Source organism: Epinephelus lanceolatus, chromosome 24 (genome assembly GCF_041903045.1).
Source record: "Epinephelus lanceolatus isolate andai-2023 chromosome 24, ASM4190304v1, whole genome shotgun sequence".
Lineage (NCBI taxonomy): Eukaryota > Metazoa > Chordata > Actinopteri > Perciformes > Serranidae > Epinephelus > Epinephelus lanceolatus.
Window position 1 is genome coordinate 18,509,267 of NC_135757.1, and position 25,983 is coordinate 18,535,249.

Sequence of the window (25,983 nt, forward strand, 5' to 3'; positions counted from 1 at the left end):
TGACTGGAGATAAAGGTCTTGGTAAAATGTAAATTAGGCCAAAACAAACAACAGCTGAATGCCAATGCATATCTGCTCCCTTACTGGCCTCAAGCTGCTGGCTCTGAAAATACTTGGACTGAACCAACGTCAATGAAAAAAACCCAGTCTCTCAAAACAAAATCAAAGTCTTTTGTCTTTTGGGTTTAGCTTTTTGATTTTAGGGGTGATAGAGAATATTTTGGGCTATGTTTGACTTGATCAGGTCTCTCTGGCAATTTCACACAACAGTGATCACTGCTTGCATGGCCAGCCTGGATTGGACTGAAGTCGGAGTGCCATATTCAAAATATCCCTTCAGAAATCTTCTTTGCAGAAAGTATGTCCATCTTTTTCTGGATTTGGTAAACCCAGCTTATGAACCAACTTCCTTTAAGTACTGTATGTAAAGCGGTACTTTGGCTCTATTAGCTTAAGTGAGTGGTTCTCAACCTCCTGCAGGATTAATTTAAGAGGCTATGGGATGAATAACTAATTACAGAATAGGATAAACTTTTTGTGTTGTTGTTGTTGTTGCTAAATACCTAATACACATACATTATTTAGGTCTGTCCAATTTAAGATTATATAAATTAAACACAAAACTTGAATATTTGTGATGAGAAAAAATTAATTATTTTCTAAGAGTGAAAGAAGATGAATTTAATCGAATGTGGAAAATATTGATTAGGTTTAGGGATAAAGACTTCAGCACTGTATAATTTAATTAACAAGTAAGCAAATAGTGACCTCCATTTTACAGTTGTAAGTTTGGATTTTTGGGCTGTGTTTGTACTTGTGTATGTACAAAGGCAATAATACAAGCCCCTAAAGTCCTCTAAGATGATATTCTCATGCATCTGCGTCGGCGCTCGCCATGGCTGAAGGCGACATGTTTTTGGGTCTGTCTGTCTGTCTGTCAGTCTGTCCATCTGTCCATTCTTGCAAAGACAATATCTCAAGAACACCATTATGGAATTTCTTCAAATTTGGTACAAAATCCAGTTCGACTTAACAATAAACTGATTAGACTTTGGTAGGCAAAGGTCAAGGTCACTTTGACCTTGTCAGTCTCATTCTCATGAATGCGATATCTCAAGAATAGCTTGAGTGAATTTCTTCAAATTTGGTACAAACATTCACTTGGACTTGAGGATAAAGATTTTGGTATCAAGGGTCAAGGCTACAGTGATCTTGTCCGTGTCATTCTCATAAATGCAATATCTCAAGAATGCCTTGAGGGAATTTCTTTAACTTTGGCATTAACGTCCACTTTAAGAATGAGCTGATTAGAATTTTGTGGTCGAAGGTCAAAGGTCAAGGTCACTGACCTCACAAAACATGTTTTGGGCCATCACTCAAGAATTGGCCCTTCTCTGAGCCCTGCCCCCTGATGCAGACTGGCCAATCATAGTGTTGCATCGGGCCAGCTCAGACCAGGGTCTGACAACAACATGGCTGTGCTCCATTGACTTTAATGCAATCGTTTCAGATTGCCCGGGGCAGTGTATTAATGATATTCATTACCTGGAGAGGTTGGAAGGAGATGGAACATATAAACACAATAGCACTAAAACAGCCACTACAGAGTGATCACTTCAAACGCATAAAAATGTAGATATGGATCTAAAACTTAACAAAAAAAGTAGTACAGGCATCTATTATATTGTCCACTATGGAAAATGAATCCAATACACAGACTTGCCGCAGGGCTCAGACTCATTGATAGAACTCATTTCACATGGGGACCCAAAAAAAGAAAGTAGCCCATTATACTAATTTTGGGGCCTGACCCATTTATGAAAGCAGTTAACAGGACACAGGCAGTTAAAACTGACCTGTTGTTTTCAGGGGGCTCGTCCGATGACTCCTACTTGTCCGCTGATGAAGAGTCAGCTGAGGGCCCGAGGTTTGAGAGGCCTCTTGTGGACACCACCAGATGCAGCGGCTCGGAGGTCACGCTGAAATGTATTGTCACTGGGAGCCCGTCCCCTACAGGTACAACTGAGAACATGCTGAACAAAGTGTTGATTTGTTTTTTACCTCTATCTTGTTTCCTTGTACGGAAGCTGAGAATGGCCATGCTCATTTCCCCTTACTACATATGTTGTTTATCAGAGATCAGGAGTGCCATGCCAGCATGCATAGATGGTGTCTTGACAAATGTAGCAACTGATTTAAGCTGACAGTGTCACATCAAGGCGTACCCCTCATTGATCAATACATCAGACTGCACTTTAATCAATAAAGCAGGCAGAAGTTGTCTCTCTGTTATGTTGTGTTCACACCAAACTCGAATTTTCATGTCATGTTACTTGCGCAAGTTTGAACGCTACAATATTTTGCGTTGACTCGCTTCATATGCCTGAATAACTCACATCATACGCACATGGAATCAGTGTATAGACTTTTGCCGGTACGTCCACACCATCACACGTCCCCGGATCATCTCGATGATGATTACCTATCGCGGCGCACATTGGTCACTGAAGTTCAGATTTTTCCACTCGCGAATAAAATTGAAAAAAGAAATTGCACTACTTGCTTAATGAATGGCTGCTTAATTTGCGTCATTCGTGTCACATCCATTGCGCCGTCCGGCGGGAATTTGCCCCTAATCGTGTCTTTACATTGACTTTACATGTCAATCAATTAATCAATTTTATTTATTGATGTAATTTATTGAAGTAATGTAATTCACTCTCGCAAATTATTTTATTTAGACATTAATTAGACATAACATTCAGATCAATTCTTGTCCTTTAAGGTAAAGACTAGCCTGGCTGCAACTTCACAGGCAACAAAAGCCATTTTTTCCTGATGATTATCTTATCTAAAGAAAGTGGCCATTTGTTTTCTCGCTTTGTTAACTTGAGATACACAATAATTAAGTCATGACCCCGAGATAATGGCATAACCTGGGGATCATGGCGTTCTTGGCTTCCACATTTTTGTATGTATTTGCTATATTTATGCTTTTTTGTATATTTTTTATTTCTTTATTTTGAAAATTAGAAATAAAAATTGTGAAAAATAAGTTTAAACAGTCAATATTACAAAGTCCTAGGTGACAGTAAGTTTTTTAAGATATTGCAGCAATAATGATTGTAGCTGACAAAAGCTAATTAGCTGAGAAATGTTTTATAGTTTTATGAGTAGTTTTTTGTGATAATCCACTGTTTTGCATTTTTTAATTATTATTTTCACATATGTAATCACAGTGTTGTTTGCAACTTTTCTCTCTTTTATTGTTTTTAGTTTTATAGTTAAACAAACCATGGCAGTAGTATAAAAGTGGGAACAGAATTTCTAGTACAAAAATATAGAAAATATTCAGCAAGTCAAAAATCAAAAATACTCTTAGAGGTGGTTCATCATACATGTATAGAAGGGTATCGTTCTATTTAAAACAATAAAAACAACATAAATGAATAGTTGTTTACAATAACTTGTGGGTAGAAACCCCCCCCAGTGTAAAATGAAATGGTGCTGAGCACGTCTCAGTTGGTTAGCTTTTTGACACCTAAAAACCATCTTACTTAAAAAACATATATATAACCCCTACCTCTGCATGCCTTTCGCCAGACTCCCTCTGCACCTTCACTTGACCCTACCTTGTGATTTTTAAAAAAATGTTATTTGTTTTTTGATAGTTGTGGTGGAGTGTTATGCAGTGAGAAGGAGGCACCAGACACAGGATTTGGGATTGTGGATGCGACCTTGACTGCATTTTATTTCACATTGTTTTAATAAGTAAATCTCAACTCAAGCAATAATTTACATTAAAAATAGTACATTAAATGAAAATAAACATAACTGTCAAGGCCAACTAAATACAACTCTCTCAAAGGAATAAATCACCAACATAAAACATTCATATTCTCAAATAAGCTTAACAGTTAGCAGAAAGCTAATGCTCCATCCCGCTAGGCTAACACAGCATCATTGTCTACTGGCTAGCCACACTCATAGCCTCACCTTAATAACATCTTCAAAGAGTAAAAAAAAACATATTTATAGTCAAACTCATGGACTGTAGCCTGATATGTTAATGAACAGCGACAGTGAACAAATTAACAAAATGTGTGGTTTTAGCACTAATATTGTCTGCTGTGTCTTTACTGTTACAATACTAAAAACATGGCGTCCTAAACAGAGCAGATTCCAAAACTATGATGTCCTTCCAGGGACAAATGCTGTGAACTGCCGCATTTGGTGCAAAATATACAGCACAACAGCACCTCCCACTGGTTTAAACAGGTAGCTGCCTTACATATACATATGGTCAAGTGTACGCAATATTTAGAATATTTTCACAGCTTTACTTTGCTGTCAGACGGCCCGTTCTGACAGGGAACTGAGGCTGTTATCTCGATAGTAATTTAATAGTAATTTGATTAGCAGAACACGGGTCTACTGCTGCATCAGTCAGTTAGTGTATAGGATAAGGCAGGAAAAAATTTAAATACACTTAAGGTGATTTTTTTTTTTTATTTTGTAGGTGGCTAAAATATGTGTTCTATCTTTAAATGTCACAAATATGGCTAAAAATGTCAAGAGATATAAACAAGTTTGCAGATTTTACATCTCTGCAACTGAAATCAAAGTGATTCAGTCTACAGCACTGTGTTTACTGAACAAATGCAGTGATTAGTATCCTCCTGCAGCAGAAAAGACAACTACTTTTGTGTGAGGAGATAAAAATCTGTTTAAAATTGATATTTTTTAGAAAAATCTCTGTCTTTTTTTAAGTTAAAATCTGTATGAACCAAAACCAGTGAGCTTTATTCATTCCTGGTCTTGGTACGATGGAGTGTGCTGTGCCTGTTTTTCTGTGGGAGGTTTTATTATGTTTGTCATCTGTGTAAATGTGCTTCCCTCTGCCTCCTCAGTGACATGGAGGAAGAATAATGTGGAGATCCGGAGCGATGCCTTCCATGTGGTTAAGGCTCAGGGTGAGAAGCACAGTCTGGTGATAAAGCAGATGAGGCCGAACAACGCAGGGTCTTACTGCGTCACAGCTGTCAACACAGTGGGTAGAGCATCCTGCAGCGCCACGCTCCATATCCAATCAGGTGAGACAAGGCCAAGAGATGGAACGATATCCTAACAGGCGAAGGGATTTGCTGTTAGATTTGGTGCTACAGTGACACATTTACAAGCATGTACCAGAAATTGAAATGAAGACAGTCGTCGTCGAGGCACATGGAAACATTGCTCTCCTTGAAATACATGAACAAGTTGACTCACACACACACAAAACTCGCTTTAATCCACTGCCAGCCCTCCTCCGCCTGACATTCTGTCTTAATGACTACAAAGGCCTGCTGGAGCTCAGCATCCCGACCGGGGCTCCTCGCAGCGATAGTTGCCATGGCAACCCATTAATTCTTAAAGGCACTGAGCTTCCCCCCTCTGTGCGGATTCAAAACGCAGACCTGCCCCATCACATAAAGGTCCCCTGAGTCTTAAAGGCAGCCATGGCATTCAGAATCAGGAGTAAACAAAATAAATATTCCTTTTGGAAAAGGTTTCTGTTATAAATGTGCCTGCGGTGGATGTGTGTTTATATTGCACGGTGTCTGTGAAAAGCTTGTACCGCTCCCAGAGTGTTAATTCAGCTCATGTAAATGCAACCTGCACTTCCCCGGTTTTGTCAACAAATGTGAGCGTACACTCTGGTACTGTCTCACTAGCAGCACGCGGCCTGTGTTGCCATATTAGGCCAGCGGAGTCTAACTTGCAGGAGTATTTTTAGCCGCCCTCTTGTTCTCTCGGGTAATTGCAGTCTGCTTTATGTCCCTGTGCAAGATTACTGCTGCATCTCTCTAGATTTCACGCTACAGGGCTTGGAGTTGGGAGATTATGTGAGTCATTTTAGCGGCTAACAGCAGATTTTTGGCAGGGCAAGCGAAATTAGAGGGAGAGAATGACTTGTAGTCTACAAAGGGTGTCAAGTGGTGAAGGAGATTAACACTGTGCTCTTGTCATTTCTGCATAAAACATCAAAAGAGTTCCTAGCTGTTACATTTCACAATATTATCATCCTCTGCGGAGTTCAGTAAAACAAAAACACACTAAAAATGTTAATGCACATTTACTTTTTAGACTTACTAGATGTGTGAGCTTCAGGACATCAGGAGTGTTATACTCTATGGACATAACAGTGAGAGGATGAGACCGAAAAGGAAGGTTAGCAGGCTCGGACTGTGCAGCAGTTGTGCAAGAGTTGGCAGGTCTGTGTAAATACTCCTGGGACTGATCCCCTGGTGCACAGACGCCGCTCAGAGATGTGACTCTAGGTAGGTTATTTTGTTATTTTTGCTTTTTAATGCCAGCATGCCAACAATTCCTCAGCAGATGACCCAGTTCCCTTTCTTTTTAGACTGTTGAGTTGGTTTAATAGCAGTACTCATGCGCTTTTATCTATCCACTCTGCCGTTGTTTTCTCCTCAAAAGAGGACATGTCTTAATTCTGTTCCACGGATGGATATTATTCATTTGACAGTGTTATCTGCTTATGCCAGATGTCTGAGTTTTACAGAGAAAGCAAGAAGCAGGGAGAAAAGGAAAGCGACAGGGCAGAAAGAGAAAGACAGAGGAGTCTAAAGAGAGGTACTGTAGGGTGGCAGTGTTTTATATTTCTCTATCCAGCGGTGAATTAATTTTGACTTTAGCAGACGCTGCCAGGAGTTGAGACACAGCGTCTGCTCTGGAACTCCATGGGAATAAGCGAATGATTGGGTCAGGGATTAAGGGATTAATTCATTATCTGTTCAGTTACGGTCACTTCAGAGAGGTCCCCGCGCTCTGTGTGTGTGCCTGTGTGTGTATACATGTGGGTGCACATGGCCCACTCATCTCTTAACTCACTGCTCTATGTTGCCAACTGCTCATCCTGGCAAAGATGGTCATCTCCAGAAAAGCAAGCAAAGACTGTAAACATCAGAGGCCTGACAGATTGTTCCTATCCAAGCCACCCTGGTGCCATGTTAATCATATTTCAAAGAGATTTGCACTTAATTACAGAAATTAAGAAGCGTGCAAATCAGAGTTGACTTTTCCATGAACCCAAGTAAAAGTGAATTAGATGAAGCTGATGTCTGCTTGAAAGTCGATTATGCTTACATCCAGTACCACTCTCCTTTTCTCTCAGAGCCAACCCACATGCAATATGGGGAACCACCCGGGGCCTTGGAAGTCAGCAGTCCGACCCAGCCAGACGAGGAGTATTTGAGCCCTCAGGAGGAGGCGATGGAGCTCAGGGAGTCACCTGCTCCGAGTAAAAGAGTCCACTTCAAAGAACCACCCTCATTTCAGGTAGGCTGGCACAATTTATCAAAATATTATGGAAATCGCCACATGGCCAAGTGCAGTAATTAAATTGCCGGAGCAGGAGGGTAAAATGTGTCACAACATAGTTTTATAAATGAAGCATTGTGGTGCTGCAGAGACGCCCCAGCCTACAAATCATATTCCAGACATCAGGGAACATACTTGTTTGGTACAGACCCCAGTAAAAATCATCATCTTTTTTTCCAGTGAAAATGAAAAGCAAAAATTACCATTCCCAATATCTGCTATAATAATCACAATATGTTTTTTTTTGCATATCATGCAACCCTAATATCAGATTGGTGAGTCTCAGAAGCAAAATCTGGATTTTTTTTTTTCAAGTCTGGATACACACATCCCCCAAAAATCATGCATTTTTTTTTCAATTACAACTCAAAATAGTAACCTACAGGCTAGATGTTGACTTGGGATGAACTCCTTTGCTATTTGTACAGTGGGCATTTGTAATGATACATGTCCACAGAGGCAATGGGGCACGCTGGTTCCTGCACTTGCCACTCGACTTGTGGGCTCAGGGATTCTAAGCCGTACTAACATGGCGCCCCGTTTGGAAATTGTCTCCTATATTACAAAACTAGCTCACCGAATTGTGTTTTTGAAATCATCTGAGCTGGGAAAGAAGCCATGCAGTTCCTGAATAGTCTTCATTGAAGATCTACAACAAGTGGTTTTTCGTGGGTTTCCAGAGGCGACGTGTCACGCTGGATGGCCCTGATTTGCATTAAGTAGCCTAGATTCAACTTTATGCAAAAGAGGAGCAGACACACAGTCTCTTGAAAAGCATTGGGGTGCTACCAGAATGCATTGCACAGCTGCTTGCATAGACACTGAATGGGAAGCATGGAAAAGACAGATCCTGTGGATATGTACCATGACGCTTTCATCACGCTGTTGTTAGAACAGGAGGAGGTTGATAAATGAAGCCGTTTTGGGCACTGTCATGATATGATGTGACATGAAGGACAGTTTTGCATCCAGTTTGATTGACTGACTGCAAGTTTTTTTGTTGTAACTTGTTTATTTGTGTGTGTATATATGTATATATACAGTACAGCCCAAAAGTTTGGACACACCTTCTCATTCAATGCGTTTTCTTTATTTTCATGACTATTTACATTGTAGATTCTCACTGAAGGCATCAAAACTATGAATGAACACATGTGGAGTTATGTACTTAACAAAAAAAGGTGAAATAACTGAAAACATGTTTTATATTCTAGTTTCTTCAAAATAGCCACCCTTTGCTCTGATTACTGCTTTGCACACTCTTGGCATTCTCTCGATGAGCTTCAAGAGGTAGTCACCTGAAATGGTTTCCACTTCACAGGTGTGCCTTATCAGGGTTAATTAGTGGAATTTCTTGCTTTATCAATGGGGTTGGGACCATCAGTTGTGCTGTGCAGAAGTCAGGTTAATACACAGCCGACAGCCCTATTGGACAACTGTTAAAATTCATATTATGGCAAGAACCAATCAGCTAACTAAAGAAAAACGAGTGGCCATCATTACTTTAAGAAATGAAGGTCAGTCAGTCCGGAAAATTGCAAAAACTTTAAATGTGTCCCCAAGTGGAGTTGCAAAAACCATCAAGCGCTACAACGAAACTGGCACACATGAGGACCGACCCAGGAAAGGAAGACCAAGAGTCACCTCTGCTTCTGAGGATAAGTTCATCCGAGTCACCAGCCTCAGAAATGGCAAGTTAACAGCAGCTCAGATCAGAGACCAGATGAATGCCACACAGAGTTCTAGCAGCAGACCCATCTCTAGAACAACTGTTAAGAGGAGACTGCGCCAATCAGGCCTTCATGGTCAAATAGCTGCTAGGAAACCACTGCTAAGGAGAGGCAACAAGCAGAAGAGATTTGTTTGGGCCAAGAAACACAAGGAATGGACATTAGACCAGTGGAAATCTGTGCTTTGGTCTGATGAGTCCAAATTTGAGATCTTTGGTTCCAACCGCTGTGTCTTTGTGAGACGCAGAAAAGGTGAACGGATGGATTCCACATGCCTGGTTCCCACTGTGAAGCATGGAGGAGGAGGTGTGATGGTGTGGGGGTGTTTTGCTGGTGACACTGTTGGGGATTTATTCAAAATTGAAGGCACACTGAACCAGCATGGCTACCACAGCATCCTGCAGCGACATGCCATCCCATCCGGTTTGCGTTTAGTTGGACGATCATTTATTTTTCAACAGGACAATGACCCCAAACACACCTCCAGGCTGTGTAAGGGCTATTTGACCAAGAAGGAGAGTGATGGAGTGCTGCGGCAGATGACCTGGCCTCCACAGTCACCGGACCTGAACCCAATCGAGATGGTTTGGGGTGAGCTGGACCGCAGAGTGAAGGCAAAGGGGCCAACAAGTGCTAAACACCTCTGGGAACTCCTTCAAGACTGTTGGAAAACCATTTCAGGTGACTACCTCTTGAAGCTCATCAAGAGAATGCCAAGAGTGTGCAAAGCAGTAATCAGAGCACAGGGTGGCTATTTTGAAGAAACTAGAATATAAAACATGTTTTCAGTTATTTCACCTTTTTTTGTTAAGTACATAACTCCACATGTGTTCATTCATAGTTTTGATGCCTTCAGTGAGAATCTACAATGTAAATAGTCATGAAAATAAAGAAAACGCATTGAATGAGAAGGTGTGTCCAAACTTTTGGCCTGTACTGTATATATATATATATATATATATATATATATATACACACATATGTACATATACATATATATACAGTACAGGCCAAAAGTTTGGACACACCTTCTCATTCAATGCGTTTTCTTTATTTTCATGACTATTTTCATGACATCGAGAGAATGCCAAGAGTGTGCAAAGCAGTAATCAGAGCAAAGGGTGGCTATTTTGAAGAAACTAGAATATAGAACATGTTTTCAGTTATTTCACCTTTTTTTGTTAAGTACATAACTCCACATGTGTTCATTCATAGTTTTGATGCCTTCAGTGAGAATCTACAATGTAAATAGTCATGAAAATAAAGAAAACGCATTGAATGAGAAGGTGTGTCCAAACTTTTGGCCTGTACTGTATATATATATATATATATATATATACACACATATGTATATATACATATGTATGTACATATATACGTGTTTGAAATTGTTTTTATCTTTAAATTAGGGCTACAGCTAACAGTTACTCATGTTACTCATTTTAGTATTTATTTTCATTATTGGTCAATCTTCAGATTATTTTCATGATTAAAAAGTTAGTTTTGTTAGAAAAATGTCAAAAAATTGTATTAATTTTTTTTTTCCCCAAAAAAACAATTTTCCATAGCTTAAAATGACCTTTTAAATCTGCTTATTCTGTCCAAACAATAGTCCAAAACCCAAAGACACTCAATTTTCTATTATAGTTCACAGAAAAAAGCTAAATCTATTCACATTTCAAAAGCTGCTACCAGTATGTGTTTGTCATATCTGCTTGAAAACAGACTCTAATGATTTACAGATTATCAAAATAGTCGCAGACAGATTTCTGACTCTACAAATCTTTATATATACTACTGAACCTAATACTTTTTGTCTTGTCTCTCTTTTTACACTATACTTGCAATTACCAGTTAAATGTAGGTTAATCAAACTTGCTCTAATAGCCATATTCCAACAAAAAACCTACCTCTGCACAGTACTACATATATAGTACTTCAGTCAGAAACACTTTAGTCAAAGAAAACTTAATTTCCATTTACGGTATTATATGTGGCGCTATGGCATGGAAGTTTTTATTGGACTTCATTTATTTGTGGATTATGGTACACATTTGTAGACTGTCTTGTGTGGGTTACAGATAATAAAAACTTCCGCAGTATGGCTCTGTTCTGGGGCCTCTCTGCCTTTCCTCGGCCTACGCAGAAAGCCTCTTCCACGCGCCTATGTGGAATGCCTCAGGCGGAGGCCCTTCCATGTGCAGACAAGGAAAGCCTGTGGCAGAGAGAGAGCAAACCTCCCTGCCCTTCCATGCACCTACATGGAAAGCCTAAGGCAGGGAGAGCAGCAGCAAATAGCCCCTGGGAACAGAACAGCATCAGTGACAAACAGATATGACACTGATAAGTCAGACACAACATGAAAAGGAAGAGCTGGGGTGGAGGCGGGTTGCAAAGCAGCTTGCAAAGGAAGCAGCAACAGTAGGCAGGCCAGAGCAGTTTAAATAGGGCTCTGAATTAGATTAGTCAGTTGGTTACATAGTAAGGAATCAAGTGATCTATCAGCTGACTCCCTTCCATCAATCAGCTGCTCCATCAGTTGATCGGGCTGTCTGAGATCAGCTGATGTAGCTGGGATGTGAACTTAGCATGACATCATGTCCTGCCTGAACTAACTAATGCTATGCTCAGTTTATACTTCATTGCAATGTCTGAATAAGAAAAATCTGATTTGTCCAAATATAGGTGTCTGATAACTGTAGACACCCTGTTAAAAGCCTTGTTGTGATTCTTTAAAAGGTGGCACCAGGTGACCAGGGGGTAACTGAGGGTCAAGATGTCGTCATCTCAGTGAAGGTCGAAGGGCAGCCCAAACCTATGGTTTACTGGTAAGACATCTTTCCTGAAAGCTTTATTACAGACAAAGTCTTCGTAGACATCTGAAGCTATTATCTCAACCAAGGTCACCAAGGCCTGTCAAACACACACGGCCCTCTATTAAACACCTGAGTGTAAACGACTGTGACAGCCACTTTATACTGACCCAGGTTGAAGGACAGAGTCACGGTAAAGACAGCGGGGCGTTTCACTGTGCGGGAGACAGATGACAGCACCAGTGAAATGAGAATCAGCTCAGCTCAGAGGTCAGATGCGGGGCTTTACGTCTGCAAGATCATCAACAAGCACGGGATCAAGCAAGCGGAGTGCAGAGTGGACGTCAAAGGTGAGTAATAAGAAATTAAATCTGTCTAGTTCAATCATGTTATGAATATGTTTTGATATTTCTTTGTTGTTTTTGTTCTTTTTATCAGCATCTGCAGCACAGACAGCACTGAAAATCACCAGGGAAGTTAAAGGTGTGGCGGTGAGGGCTGGAGAGTTGGCCATGTTCGAGTGTTACATTACAGGACCTCCGGACGTCGATGTGGACTGGCTATCCAATGGGAAGCTGGTCCAGCCAGCGCTGCTCAACTGCAAAATGCACTTTGATGGCAAGAGGTGGGTTCATGTGTGCTGTAAAATGTCTCTTTTCATCTTTATTTTATTAATTTTGTTTAATTATTAACCAGTGTAAATAAATGTTTTTAAGGAGGTTTGGAATTGTGTAAAGATGGATCCAGACAGGTAAAACATTGGTTGCTGAAGTATTTTAGTACAAAACTCCATTGTTCTAATGTCCTTTACTGTCAGTGAAACAGTGATTTAATCTGATCATCCATCAGTTTTTTACATGATGACTTATTTTGGGGTTTGTTTTTGTTTTGCTGGGTTTTTGAAAAGGCTGTTTTTATCTTACAGGTGCCGTCTGCTGCTAAATTCAGTACACGAGGATGATAGTGGAACATACACTTGCAAGCTGAGCACTGCCAAAGGTGAACTACAAACACTGTTTTTCCTGTTGTTTAAGACAAGTTGGAAAATACATATTCATATCCGTTCATATATCTGCCAAGGAAGTTATGGTTGTGTCTGTTTCTGTTTGTCGGTTTGTCTTTTAGTCAATAAATAACTGTCAAATATGTCAACAGATTTCAATGAAAGTTAGGCCAGGGGCCAGCGATGAAATCATTGTTTTGGCACAGATCTGGAATCAATAACACAACCATGAATGAGTGAATTAAACTGAATTTTCTTTGTTCAAAACAAATCTATGGATATAGGCTGCATCAATTTCTGCCTTTCATACCATTTAAAATTTTGCAATCTTGATCCTGTTTTGTAAATGTCTATTTTTTGTTTGATCGTTTGTTTGTTTGTTTCTTTTTCTGTTTGTTTGTTTTCTTTTTTCTTTTTAGATATTATATATTTACACATTTTAGTTTGATATATATTTAATTTGTTTATTTTTTGTTTCTTTGTTCTTTATTTATTTTAATTTAATTATTTGTTTATTTCCATGAATACATATTTAATAAATACTTTAGGGTTTTTATTTATTTTTATAATTTATTTATCTATTTTAAATTTATTTATTATTTATTTTCATATATAAACATTTAATTGTTTTTATATTTTTTTTTCATAATTTGTTTATGTAATTTTTTAAATCTTTTTCTTTATTTCTTTTTCTTTCTTTCATTTTTATATATAAACCTAACAATTTATTTATTTTATATTTATTTATTATATTTATTTGTTTATTTTTTGTTTTGTAAGGTCCTGTGTCATAGAACGTTCTCTTCTGTTTAAAATTAAAATGTAATCAATGTTTTTACAGATTTTTATTCCAACTTTACTTGATTTTAAACACAACATATGTAATTGAAACTTAGGATGAAAGAAAAAGGAGTGATTAAAATTTAAAATAACTAAATGACGCTTCAGTGATGCTCATAAAAGTCTCAGAAAAACTTGTTACTAAGGAATGTGTTGTTGAATTTACAGAGGAGTTGACTTCGAGTGCCACCCTGAAGGTCACCCCGTCCAAGGAGCCTCTATTCACCCGTAAGCTGGACATCCTGGAAGTCATCGAAGGTCGCACTGCCCGGTTTGACTGTAAGGTGAGCGGATCACCTGCTCCTCGAGTCACATGGACACACTTTGGTAAGAATCTCCAGTGATGTGTTTGACATTTAATGTATGTGATTTTCCAGATAACAGCTATGAACTTTTCAGAGGAAATGCCTTGTCTGATTTTTTTTTTCCCACACTGATGTTCTTTCAGAGACAAGAGTGGAGGAGAGTGATAATGTTCGCATCCTTCAAGAGGGGGGTCGTCACTCACTTGTCATCACCCACGTCAGCGGCGACACAGAAGGCTTCTACACAGCAGTTGCTCAAAACATTTATGGAAAGTCTGAATGCACAGCTGAGCTGTACATGCAAGAACCTCGGGCTGCCATCTCTTCTCACATGTGAGAGAAATAATTCATATGGAAAATATCTCTACGAGACATTGTGTCATTTCAAAGGCTTTGAAGAGGGAAAATAAAACCAAGCTGTCAGTATAAAAGTCAGGTTTTGTTTTCAAGGGCAAAGACAAATGCTTCAGGAGGAAGGAAATCTTTCTAAAAGAGTGAAGGCAAATGACAGAAGTTAAATAAACCCGTCAATCTTTCAGTGTACGTCCTCGAATTCTATAAATCAATCCCTCCGTCTTTCCTCCAGGGCTAAGATGGAGAAGATGCCATCCATCCCTGAGGAGCCTGAGGTGCTGGAGAGTGAGGTGGAGAAGAGGACCATGCCAGATTTTGTCAAACCTCTGGCGGATGTGGAAGTGATTGAAGGCAAAGAGGCGCTGTTGAAATGCAAGGTGGCGGGCCTGCCCTACCCAACCATCGCCTGGTACCACAATGGCAAGCGTATTGAGAGCAGTGAAGAGCGCAAAATGACTCAGTGTAAGCAAAGAACCAAATAACAAACAAAGCTAAGCTACTTTTGTCGAAATGATGGTAAATGAGAAACTTTTTTGTCTGTTCTTCAGACAGGGATGTCCACAATATGGTCATTCGGAGTGCTTGTCATTCTCATGGAGGTGTCTACAAGGCCGTCATCTCCAATAGACTGGGCAAAGCCGCCTGCTATGCACATCTATATGTCACAGGTACGGATTGAGGCTTAAAGGAATGCTCCACCCCCGTAATGACCATATATTAGTTAACTCGTGTTACGTGGAAGTCGTAAAGAGAATGTTCTTTTAGCATGCCTCTATGGTGAACAAAGAATCCACAAACTGAGGAAATTCAGAAGCAAAAGTATATCAAAACATCTATTTACAAACTCTTTCATAACTCAGTGCAGTGTAATCCAAGTCCCATTTATTCAGTCGTATGATCAGTACTTCCCAGACAGCCCTTCCTGATGGGGAACTGAACTAAAGTGAAAATTATCAATGCTCTCTTCTATACCAGACTCCACTGGCAAAAACTGTGATTTTATCTCGCTGAATGCGGGAGCTGCTGGTCTGTTTCTGTGTCGATTAGTTTGTGTGTTTGTGTTACTAGTCCATACCCATTGAGTACAGCATACCATACCATGACTTAGTCATACCAAAAATTAGAAAAAAACAACATTCGGCCACAGGGGGAGCCACAGGGGGAGCCACAGCGATCGGTCGCATTTTAGCCATTTTTAAGCATTTTTCTGTTGTTATAGCGCCACCCAGTTGCCAATTAGAGTTAAATTTCTCCAATCACCTTGAGGCGTCCTGTTCTACATATCTACCAGGTTTAGTAAAAATCAATATGGCGGTTTGGCCTAGATAAGAAATTAGCTCTCTAGCGCCCCCATTTTGTTTGATCGGGTCAATAATGGAGGGGTCCCCTCAGATTATGTGTGGTCATATGCCTACAAAGTTGCGTGGTGATCGGTGAAACCTTTGAGATGCTATACACCTTTATGTGATGAGCCATGCCCTCCGCAATATTCATTGCCTTATAGAAGCCCAGTTTTATTAAGTTTTCCAACTTTTGCCAAGAGGGAACTTTAGATATTGGTTCCTAGATTATGTTCACAGCGTTTCATGCATATCGGTCAAACTTCCTAGGAAGAGATCAATTTTAAGTATTTTTCAAAAAATTCAAAATGGCAGAAAATCCATATAACCGGAAGTTATGGGTTCTTGAGACAAATTTGTTCCTCATGAGGAGAGGCATCTCTATGCAAAGTTTCATGTCTCTACGACATACAGGGCATGAGATATGCCCATTCAAAGTTTGCAATTTCAATCAGTTGCTATAGCGCCCCCCTTTGGCCAATTGATGTAATATTGCTTCATTCACATCCTCTCATGACTCTCTACCACTGTGCCAAATTTCACATGGATTGACCAAGTCAGTGAGGAGAAAAACATGGAACAGACACACACACACACCCACAGACAGAGTTTTCATCATTATATCGTAAGATTGTGTGACTTCGATGATTCCAAACTAACCTTTTAAAACACAAAAGTCACACAGTAACACAAACAAACAGACAGATGGAGGCAGCGGTAGACCAGCAACTGCTGTGTTCAGCTAGGTAAAATTACTGTTTTTGTCAATGGAGTCTGGCTTTGAAGAGAGGATTGGAAAGATTCACTTTTAGTTCAGCTCCCCGTCAGAGAGGACAGAGAGTTTCGATACAGTTTTGCTGTTGTTAAACGCGGACCCCTATGACTTGAATTCATTCAGATTTTTCTCAGTTTTTGGATTCTTCGCTTACCGCAGAGGCATGCAAAAAAAACAAACTTTTCTTCACAAATTCAGTGTAACACAGGGTGAGTTACTGATATACAAATGATAATGATTTGAGGGGTGAAGTATTCCTTTAATGTTTGATGCTATAGTTGAGAGAATACGGTGTTCCCCATATGATATGTGTTTATTTGTGTACTTATTTGAATGCAGATATTGTTCCTGACCCCCCTGATGGTCCTCCAGTGATAGAAGCCATCACAGGCAAAACTATAAGCCTCAGCTGGAAGAGGCCAAAGAGGATGGACCCTTCATTTGGTGGGTTCATTAGGTTTCTATAATACCAATTAGCTTTTTTGCAATCTTGAGAAAGGCTCCAACAAAGAAATGTTGAAATTAAATTTACATAAAACACTAGCAGGGGAAACTATTTATAGCAGGCATGTCCTGGATGTTTGTTTGCTTTCTTTTCATTCCGAGATGTTTTTAAGCCCCTTTGGATTTCATGTGCCATCAGCAAAGATTTGAGAGGGAAACAAAATCCTTTTCTCTCTGCATCTTAAGCACCTCACTGTGTGTTTTGTTATCGTTCAGATTAAGTAACTAAACGCTATACATGTGTGCAGATGCCGGCTCCTTGCTTTACGTGGTCCAGCAGCAGCCTCTGGGCTCTATCCAGTGGTCTGTGGTGGCGTCTAACCTGAGGGAGACCAACTACACTGTCACCTCTCTGTCCAAGGGAGTCCGTTATGCTTTCAGAATCCTGACGTCCACTGGGAAGACGTTAAGCAAACCATCACCATCTACTGACCTGGTCCAGCTGCTGGACAGAGGTAACAAAGATGAGAAAGGCTTTAAAGGGCAACTTTGATATTTTTCAACCTGGACCCTATTTTCTCATGTTTTTGTGTCCAAGTGACTAATGGAACAACTATTTTTGAAATTGGTCTAGTACTGAGAGAGATGGCTGCAGCCAGCAGGCAGGAAACAGGCTGCAATGTAATCCCTGTGGGCAATTAAGCATTGCCAATTTATGCCCAATTGGAATGCTCGTTTTTGCCACTGAAAGACTCAGATTATTATTTTAAGTGTCTGACAATATAATCGAAAGATCCCTACAGAGATTGACCTTTTTATTGAAAAGCAAGACCCTTTTTGTTCAGCCAGAAACAGTCCTGAAATAGTTATCGCTAAAACCCACCAATCTCCATTTAATTAAACACGAATTTAAGCCTCATAAAACACACTTCATTCAAAATTGACAGAAACAAAATAAAACTCAAAAAAGCTGTCTTAGTTCGTCTTTCTACTGTTCAAATAATAACCAACGCTAGTTTGGTTGAAATAAACCCTTAATTCACCCAGTTAGGTGTAAAAAAATAGGCTGGCACCATACACCCTAAAACTACTGTTTATTTAAATGGAGTCTGGTATGTTTGGCAATGGCGATTTCAGAGCTGTTTCTGGTAAAACAAAAAGGATCTTACTCTTCAACAAAAAGGTCTATCTCTGTAGGGATCCTTTCTATAATGTTTTCAGGCACTTAAACGAACAATCTGAGCCTGTCAATGGCAAAAACAAACACTTTTAGTGGACGTAAATTGATAGTGCTCATTTGCCTGCAGTGATTACATTGCAGCTGGTTCTTGCTCATTGGAAAATACTAAAGTTTCTCTTTAACTTGCCACCACTGGTCCAAAAAATGTCTTTTTTAAAGAGATAATATGTAGTTGATATGATGATATCTTTAAAAATCTTTTACCCCCTGTAGGACCCTATTTGAGGAAAGCACCAGTCATTTTGGACAAACCTGACATTGTCTATGTGGTTGAGAATCAACCTGCGAGCATCACCATCACACTGAACCACGTGCATGCAGTTGTCAACTGGAAAAGGTTAGTTCCTCTCTCTGTCTCTAGTGGCACAGTACAGCTTTGTATGTGAAGGGCAGTGTGCAGAGCGGATTTTTGGCTACAAAAATAGGGATGCAAGGAAAAAATTTTGACATGTGCTGGAAGCTTGTTTCAAACATAGACTGAAGATGTCTCTTAGGAGCCAAAGCACATGCTGTTCTTCATCCCAATTCTTTTCTCATCAGGGACTTCTTTTATAAATTGTGAGAGAACGTGAACAGGATTATCCTAACCTCCTCAGATTAAAATTAAAATAGAAGGAGTGTATATCCAGAGGAACAGGTCTGAGAAGCACCGCTGTGCAGTGGTTCACATTGATTTAATTTAGCACGAGACGTTCAGGTACATGTTCTCTGCGGGGCTCTGCAATTTCTTTGTCCTCCATCTGCATGGCCTCTGCTACCTGCTGCTAAAGAAGATCCCTGCATACACATGTCGACTTTTGCTGGTATCGAACTTTAACTATGATATATTTCCTCTGTCTTCCCCAGGAGGGGAGTGGTGTTGGCCAACAGACTGGGGATGTATGAGCTGAGCATGCCAGACGACGATCAACACACCCTGAAGCTCCTGCGAGTCAAGAGCACAGACGTCGGTCAGCTGGTGGTCACGGCCAGCAACCAGTTTGGCAGCGACCTCTGCACGCTTCAGCTGGCAATGGCAGGTCAGATTAGTTGAGACAGAAAAGAACATGATAAATTTAGCATTTCTGCTTGAATCCAAAGAACTTACTACTTACTCCTGGCAGCGGTCAGTGCCAACAAGGGGAAGCTGTGTGTAATTTAAATTGGGCGGCAGCTATATTTGAAGTTAAGGATCGTGAATTTAGAATAGCTTCTCTAAAAATGACTTCAGTGTTTTAAAATGAAGACTCTCCTTTCTTGTGCCTCTTTGTTGTTGGGATTAAGGGATTTAGAATATAAAATCAAAATGGGAATATTTGGGAATATTTACAGCATAGGTAGGAAGTTACTTTAAACTGCATAGGGACAAGTGATTACTCCCCAAAGTCCTCTGTATCAGTCTGGACTTGCTACCGCCCCAACACTTTCCGTAAATTAAAATCCAATTGGGACAAATTAGGGATCTGTGCGATAGTTGACAACGTAAGCAGCCAGTCAGGGACTTCGTTGTATACTTTCTTACTCCTCTTCATCCCCTATGGGACATAAGGCTTCAATGCGCTCTTTCCATTGCATCCACAGGGTACCTTTCACGTTGTATCAGGACGCAGAAAGTCCATGACCAAATGTCAATATGTGACAAGATCGGAGTGAGAATGTGTTGGCAGTGACAGCATTGCTTCATCTATTGTTACTATTTGGATTGAGAGACCCTTAGCAGCAGAAAATTACATATTGTACATTTAAATGTGTGATCACCTCTGATGTTTAATGTTTAAGAGGGATTTTCATACCTTTTTCTTTCTCTTTTTTTTACTTATTTTTCTTTTGTAGTGCCTCCAAAGTTTGAAACCATCATGGAGGATGTGGATGTGCACATTGGGGAGACGTCCCGTCTGGCTGTTGTTGTTGAAGGGAAACCAGACCCTGATATTCTGTGGTTCAAGGTACAATTGTTCAAGGACAATTTGATGTCAGATAGAAAGTGTTCCCTTTGTATTATTTTCTGGAGTCAAAAAGCCAGAGAGCATGTGACACTGAAATTAACTGAATTATGAGTCTAATTTAAAACCACATTAACAGTTGATTGGTCTGTTGCAGGATGACGTGCTTCTATCTGAGAGCAGCCACTTCACATTTGTGTACGATGACCCAGAGTATTCCCTTGTTGTCCTCAACGCCCGCCCAGAACACTCTGGAGTGTACACTTGCACTGCGAAGAACCTGGCCGTCTCCAACTCCTGCAAAGCTGAACTGACAGTTCACACAGGTCTGCAGCCCAACAGAACATCAACAATACCACCTGTACAGATTCATTCCAGTAAAAAGGATTATAATTCTGTGAGACTCATCTTTTTACATTAAATTCTCAATCTGTTTTGTATTGAGAATCATTTAAATGGTGGTATAGTGGGAAATGTAATGGTTTACCAACAGGCTTTTTCCTCCATTTGCTGCTGATCTTCACCATTTAATTTAGATTATAGCCATTTGCTGATGCATTACCAATATACGCTAGTTGTTGTTGAAAATTGCACTTCTGAATCTACACCATATGGGCGGGACCACCAGGTGTTTCGAGACTACAATATGAAACCATCTGTCACTATGCTGGCTCACATGTACAGCCAAACGCACGTACACATGCTGTTAAAAAATGCCTATGTTGGTGCTCCCTGCAGAGCGAAAAGAAGCAGCAGAGCCAATGGAGGATGAAGGGACCATTCTGAGGAAAATGAGGTGTTTGATGGATTACTATGATATCCACAAAGAGATAGGGAGGTGAGTGTGTGTGACTGGCCGCACGCTCACTCAGGCCGTCTCACATCCCTTCACACACGAGTACATAGCGTTAATGGCTGTTTGAGCACCGAGGGTTGGGCTGTGGGAAGGCGGGGAGTCGCACCTGCTGAACAATGGTAGACAGGAGCGAGAGATGAGTCACCAGCCTGAGCGGAGTGAATACATAAGCTGACAGATGATTTGTTTTGGTCAGGCTCGGTGGAGACGGGCATTTACTGAGAATTGTAGAACAATATGAACGTCAGGACAGGCAGACAGGACAACAGATGATTTGTTTTGGTTATTTAACAGAGCAGCAAATGGAATTCTGATTTCTTCTCCCAAACACCACAGAAAAGCCAAAAGTTAATTATACAATAGCGTCCCCTTTTGTCTCTCTGTTCTCCTGTAGTAATGCAAATAAGAATTTCTTTCTAAGAGAGTATTCTTTTGATTCCACAAGATCAATTTGAGAATTCTCTGTTCCTATTACTGAAATATTTTTAGAGCTCTTTATTGCATCTGAAAGCTTTGAAAAGCTAAAGACTTGACATTTGAGTGGATGCTGTTTTTCCAGACATACTGTTCACAAAGGTCAAGAATGAACCTCTATGCTCTAATGGTTATATTGTGATCTGTGCCCGCTTCAGCTGCTATCATCATGAAAAAATAGAGGCAAGCCAACCTTACAGTGTTTCTTTGGTATCAATTTTTAAAGACTTTTTATAGAGCAGCAGTTTAGCTATAAACCTGCCACTGGCTGGTGATTTAGGTCAGAATCCCCCCCCCCCCTTCCCTATTCGCTGTTACTGTTTTCAAAATCTCATTCACTAATAGCCTGCACATTGGAAGTGGCATGTTCTGACCAAGATTTGGATCATGCAGTGAGGCCTGCTTGGTTCTTTCAGTGTAGTCTTGTAAAAAATAATAATAAAGATAATAGTTTATTTGTAGAGCACTTTTCGAGGGAAAAGTACAAAGTGCTTTCCGAGGTGAAGAAAATACAAAACAAATACTAAAAAAACATAAGCATACACATACGGCTGTGAGCATGCATGCATATACACATGACTGCAAATACATACACTCCCATACACACAATAAGTCTGTCAGCTGTCAGGAAAGGCCAGTCTGTGAAAGTATTCAGATGAGATTTAAAGACGTGAACAGAGTCAGCTGATCTGATGCTCAGTGGGAGGCTGTTCCAAAGATCACCCTTTGTCTTTAACCTGGACTCTGGAACAGTTAGAAGACCCAGACTAGCAGACCTGAGGGACATGTTTGGGTGGTACAGTGTGAGAAGCTCAGTCATATACTCTGGTGACAATCAGAGATTAAATAAAGATTTACAACAAATAAAACAACTTGTGAATGCATCTCGGAAAACCCCAGAAACCTGTCTCGCAGGATTCTCGTGCCTGAGGTTGACCTGTTTTCTGATAATGGCCAATTGGAGTTGATTTGCCAGGGTAATGACTCGGACTTCACGAATGTACCGATTCATTCCTCTTCACAAAGGCTCCTGTGATATCGTCATTATAATATTCTGCTAGAGCCACATACAGCCAGCAAATCGTCTGTGGTTTTAATGGGTCCAGTAAGCTCCTCCAGAGCTGAAGTGTAGTCAGGCCTCACATCTAGGGCGCCGATTATCAAATTATTTTTGTCTTTTCTAAAACTCGACATAGTAGTAGAAGTAGATGGTAGAAGAACTAACAAACAACACACTACTCATTTGGTATGTATTAACCTTCATCACATTGCCTTATGAGGGTCTAGTTATCGAAATGTTGCAACATTAAATCATTATTTTTGCAAGTTAGTCAGTGTGTGGGAGTCTTTTCTACAGGGTTTATTCTTCTCGTCCCTCTCCTACGCACCTGTTTGAAAACAGATGTGTGAAGTATTCCTTTGTTTCATGTATTAAACCCAAAAATTCTCCACTGTTTGATGCAGGGGTGCATTCTCCTATGTGAAGAGGGTGATTCAGAAAAAGGGAAAGGCCGAGTTAGCTGCTAAGTTCATTTCTGCGGGAGGAAAGAGGAAAGCCCTGGCCCTTAGAGAGATGGACCTGTTGTCTGAGCTGGACAACGAGAGGATTCTCTATTTCCACGATGCCTTTGAGAAGAAGAGCATAGTGGTGCTCATCACAGAGTTGTATCCTTTCAGAGTCATTTAAAGAAATGTTGTGCTTTAACATGTCACTTTTATTATGTAGTTCCTATTAGTGACCTGACTGTTAACAACAGAATGAACACAATACAAATTTTCAATGAGGGAAAACATGTTCATAGTTAAAGGGGACCTATTGTGCTAATTTTCAGGTTCATACTTGTATTGTAGGTAGCTACATGTAGCAGTGTACTTGCAGCTGGGCAATGACCGTATTTGACATTACTTTCTCCTGTAAATAATCACTGAAAAAAACTTCTGAACACAACCAGACATGTTTCAGCGGGAATATGATCTGAAGTGAGAGAGATATTAACAACATTGGCAACCAAGATTACCCTGATTGTTTCCCTAATGTTAGCGTGTAGCTACATGTAGCAGTGTATGTAACATAAACACTTGCAGTAGCGTTCCTAAAACAGATGACCATATAAAGAAACCTGTCTCAGGCTGACATCCGCTTGTCTCCAAAGTAGAAAAGTATTCAGAACTGACTGAAGGCTGAGATTTTGCTCACAGGGATTATTTTTACACACATTTACCACAGTATTTTAAACTTTGGCCACATTTAATATAAACACCCAACATTGTAACATTATATATATATATATATATATATATATGACAGAAAATAAGAAAAAGCATAAGCGGTCTCCTTTAAGTCAAAAAGGCACTACCTTTCCTGCAGTCTGTTTCAAATTTTATCAGCTTCATTGCCGAACAAAAGTGCTCTTAAACGCATCTCAAGGACACTAAAGATCCAAAGCATTAATCCTAATGTCTTCTGCAGTCCCCTGGAGGCATGAATGAAGCGCAGCACAGCCTTTTCTCTCTCTGACTCATCGCCGATGAGTGGAATTAGCAGGAGATAGGATGTGTGGGAGTTTTTGCTCATTTATAATTCATTCCTCATGCACCTACCACTTGGACTGTGCAGTCAAGTCACAGCTTTTTATTTTTTATTTTTCCTCAACTGTTGTGTGAAGATGTCACGAGGAGATGCTGGAAAGAATGGCCAAAAAAACAACAGTCAAGGAACTGGAGGTTTGTGTGCTTTTGCTGACTGCACTGCGCTATCATTATGTAACATGACTGTTAAGTTCATTCCCTTATTTTTCTCCACAGATCCGCAGTATTGTTCAGCAGGTGTTAGAAGGTCTTCGATATCTTCATCAAAAAAACATTGCCCACCTTGACATAAAGGTATCTGCCCATCCCACCTGTGGTGCTGCAATTATTTCATCAAGATTGTCATATTCTTTTTTAAGTACCTGACACTGTTGTTTTCTGGTACAACCCCTCTTTAGCCAGAAAACATCTTAATGGCAAGTTCTGGGAGTGACCAGATCCGCATTTGTGACTTTGGTAATGCCATAAAACTGGACACCTCTGAGGAGCAATACTGCAAATACGGCACGCCAGAATATGTTGCACCAGAGATTGTTAACCAAACTCCTGTCTCCACGGCAACAGACATATGGTGAGCCACCTGTTCTCCAGCATGGAGAAGTGACTACACAGTGCAGACACTGCCTCGTTATCTGCAACAAAAAAAATCTGTCTTTTGTGTGCATTTATGTTGCTCCTGAAACTCTACTTGTCACTCATCTGTCCTGCTCTTCCACAGGCCTGCTGGTGTCATCACGTACCTCTGGTATGTTTCAGCAGTTTGTTACTATTTGTTTTGTTTTTTTCTCTTTACTTTTATAGTGTCAGTAAAACTTAATCAAAATAATTGCATGTTTTGTTGATAATGATTATTATTTTTTTATTTCAGCCTGACTGTTGCTTTTTTCTTTTATTATATTTTATTCATTTTGTAATACATAGATTTGTTACTATTTCTTATAATATTTTACTTTTCATAGTTTGCAGTTCTCATTCTTTGCATGTTTTGTTTTGTTGATAATGTTTTTTTATTTTAGCCTGACTGTTTTTTATGTTTAATTTTTTATATATAGATTTGTAACAGTTTTTTTTACTGTAGTCTGACTGGTGTTTTATATTTTATTTATTGTGTTTTAGCCTGTTTTTTTTTTTCTTAATATTTATTTTTAGGTATTGATTTGCTGTTTGTTACTTGTTTACTTTTTATAGTTTCAGTAATTTCTAATCACAGTAATTACATGTTTTCTTTCATTAATAATGATGTTTTTTATTTTATTAGATATGTGTACTTGTTACATTTTTTTTTTTGCTTTTTTCTTTGAATAAATCTTTATCAAAATAATTGCTTTTTTGTAATTATGTTTGTTTGTTTGTTTGTTTTCTTTTCATTTAGCCTGACTGGTGTGTCTCCTTTTGCTGGTGAGAATGACAGAGCCACAGCCTTAAACATTCGTAACTACAATGTGGCGTTTGAGGAGAGCATGTTTGCTGACCTCTGCAAAGAAGCGAAGGGATTTGTCATCAAGCTTTTGGTGGTGGACAGACTGTAAGCATCTTGATAACTCTTGTATTTTTTACCATAAATCTGTATATAAGTATGTAAAACATTAACAGATTATCATTTCAATTCCTTTCCTAGGAGGCCCAGTGCCGTTGAGTGCCTTCGTCATCCTTGGTTCAAGGTGAGTTATCATTCAGAAAATACATCACCCAGCCTCAAAGCATTTAATGTGTCACAGGATTTGTTTTTATGTCTCCACTAAGGTTAATGGTGACTCTGCTATTTTTGTCTTGCAGTCACCAACGAACAAAAGCATCAGCACAGCTATGCTAAAGCAAGTTTTGTCCAGAAGGCGATGGCAGGTAAGCCACTGTGGATGACATTCATTTTATATGTGGAAATGAAAGAATGATTTCAAGATTTCTCTGACATTGTCTG

General features: G+C 39.7%; 1 protein-coding gene across 6 annotated transcripts in view; it reads left to right on the forward strand.

Moving 5' to 3' along the window:
• The window catches only part of spega (striated muscle enriched protein kinase a), a 77,811-nt gene that overhangs the window by 36,807 nt on the left and 15,021 nt on the right, over nt 1-25,983 (forward strand). For all 6 annotated transcript variants that reach the window (XM_078165954.1, XM_033616225.2, XM_078165955.1 and 3 more), the window contains 26 exons: nt 1,870-2,016; nt 4,911-5,093; nt 7,175-7,338; nt 11,850-11,938; nt 12,098-12,273; nt 12,362-12,548; nt 12,849-12,922; nt 13,935-14,093; nt 14,215-14,404; nt 14,658-14,887; nt 14,974-15,093; nt 16,880-16,984; nt 17,293-17,499; nt 18,438-18,561; nt 19,071-19,243; nt 20,037-20,149; nt 20,304-20,472; nt 20,885-20,984; nt 22,941-23,141; nt 24,143-24,200; nt 24,282-24,359; nt 24,464-24,636; nt 24,784-24,810; nt 25,438-25,590; nt 25,684-25,726; nt 25,842-25,907. In XM_078165954.1, coding sequence (XP_078022080.1) covers nt 1,870-2,016; nt 4,911-5,093; nt 7,175-7,338; nt 11,850-11,938; nt 12,098-12,273; nt 12,362-12,548; nt 12,849-12,922; nt 13,935-14,093; nt 14,215-14,404; nt 14,658-14,887; nt 14,974-15,093; nt 16,880-16,984; nt 17,293-17,499; nt 18,438-18,561; nt 19,071-19,243; nt 20,037-20,149; nt 20,304-20,472; nt 20,885-20,984; nt 22,941-23,141; nt 24,143-24,200; nt 24,282-24,359; nt 24,464-24,636; nt 24,784-24,810; nt 25,438-25,590; nt 25,684-25,726; nt 25,842-25,907 — 3,509 coding nt within the window. The remainder of the gene's footprint in view (nt 1-1,869; nt 2,017-4,910; nt 5,094-7,174; nt 7,339-11,849; nt 11,939-12,097; nt 12,274-12,361; nt 12,549-12,848; nt 12,923-13,934; nt 14,094-14,214; nt 14,405-14,657; nt 14,888-14,973; nt 15,094-16,879; nt 16,985-17,292; nt 17,500-18,437; nt 18,562-19,070; nt 19,244-20,036; nt 20,150-20,303; nt 20,473-20,884; nt 20,985-22,940; nt 23,142-24,142; nt 24,201-24,281; nt 24,360-24,463; nt 24,637-24,783; nt 24,811-25,437; nt 25,591-25,683; nt 25,727-25,841; nt 25,908-25,983) is intronic.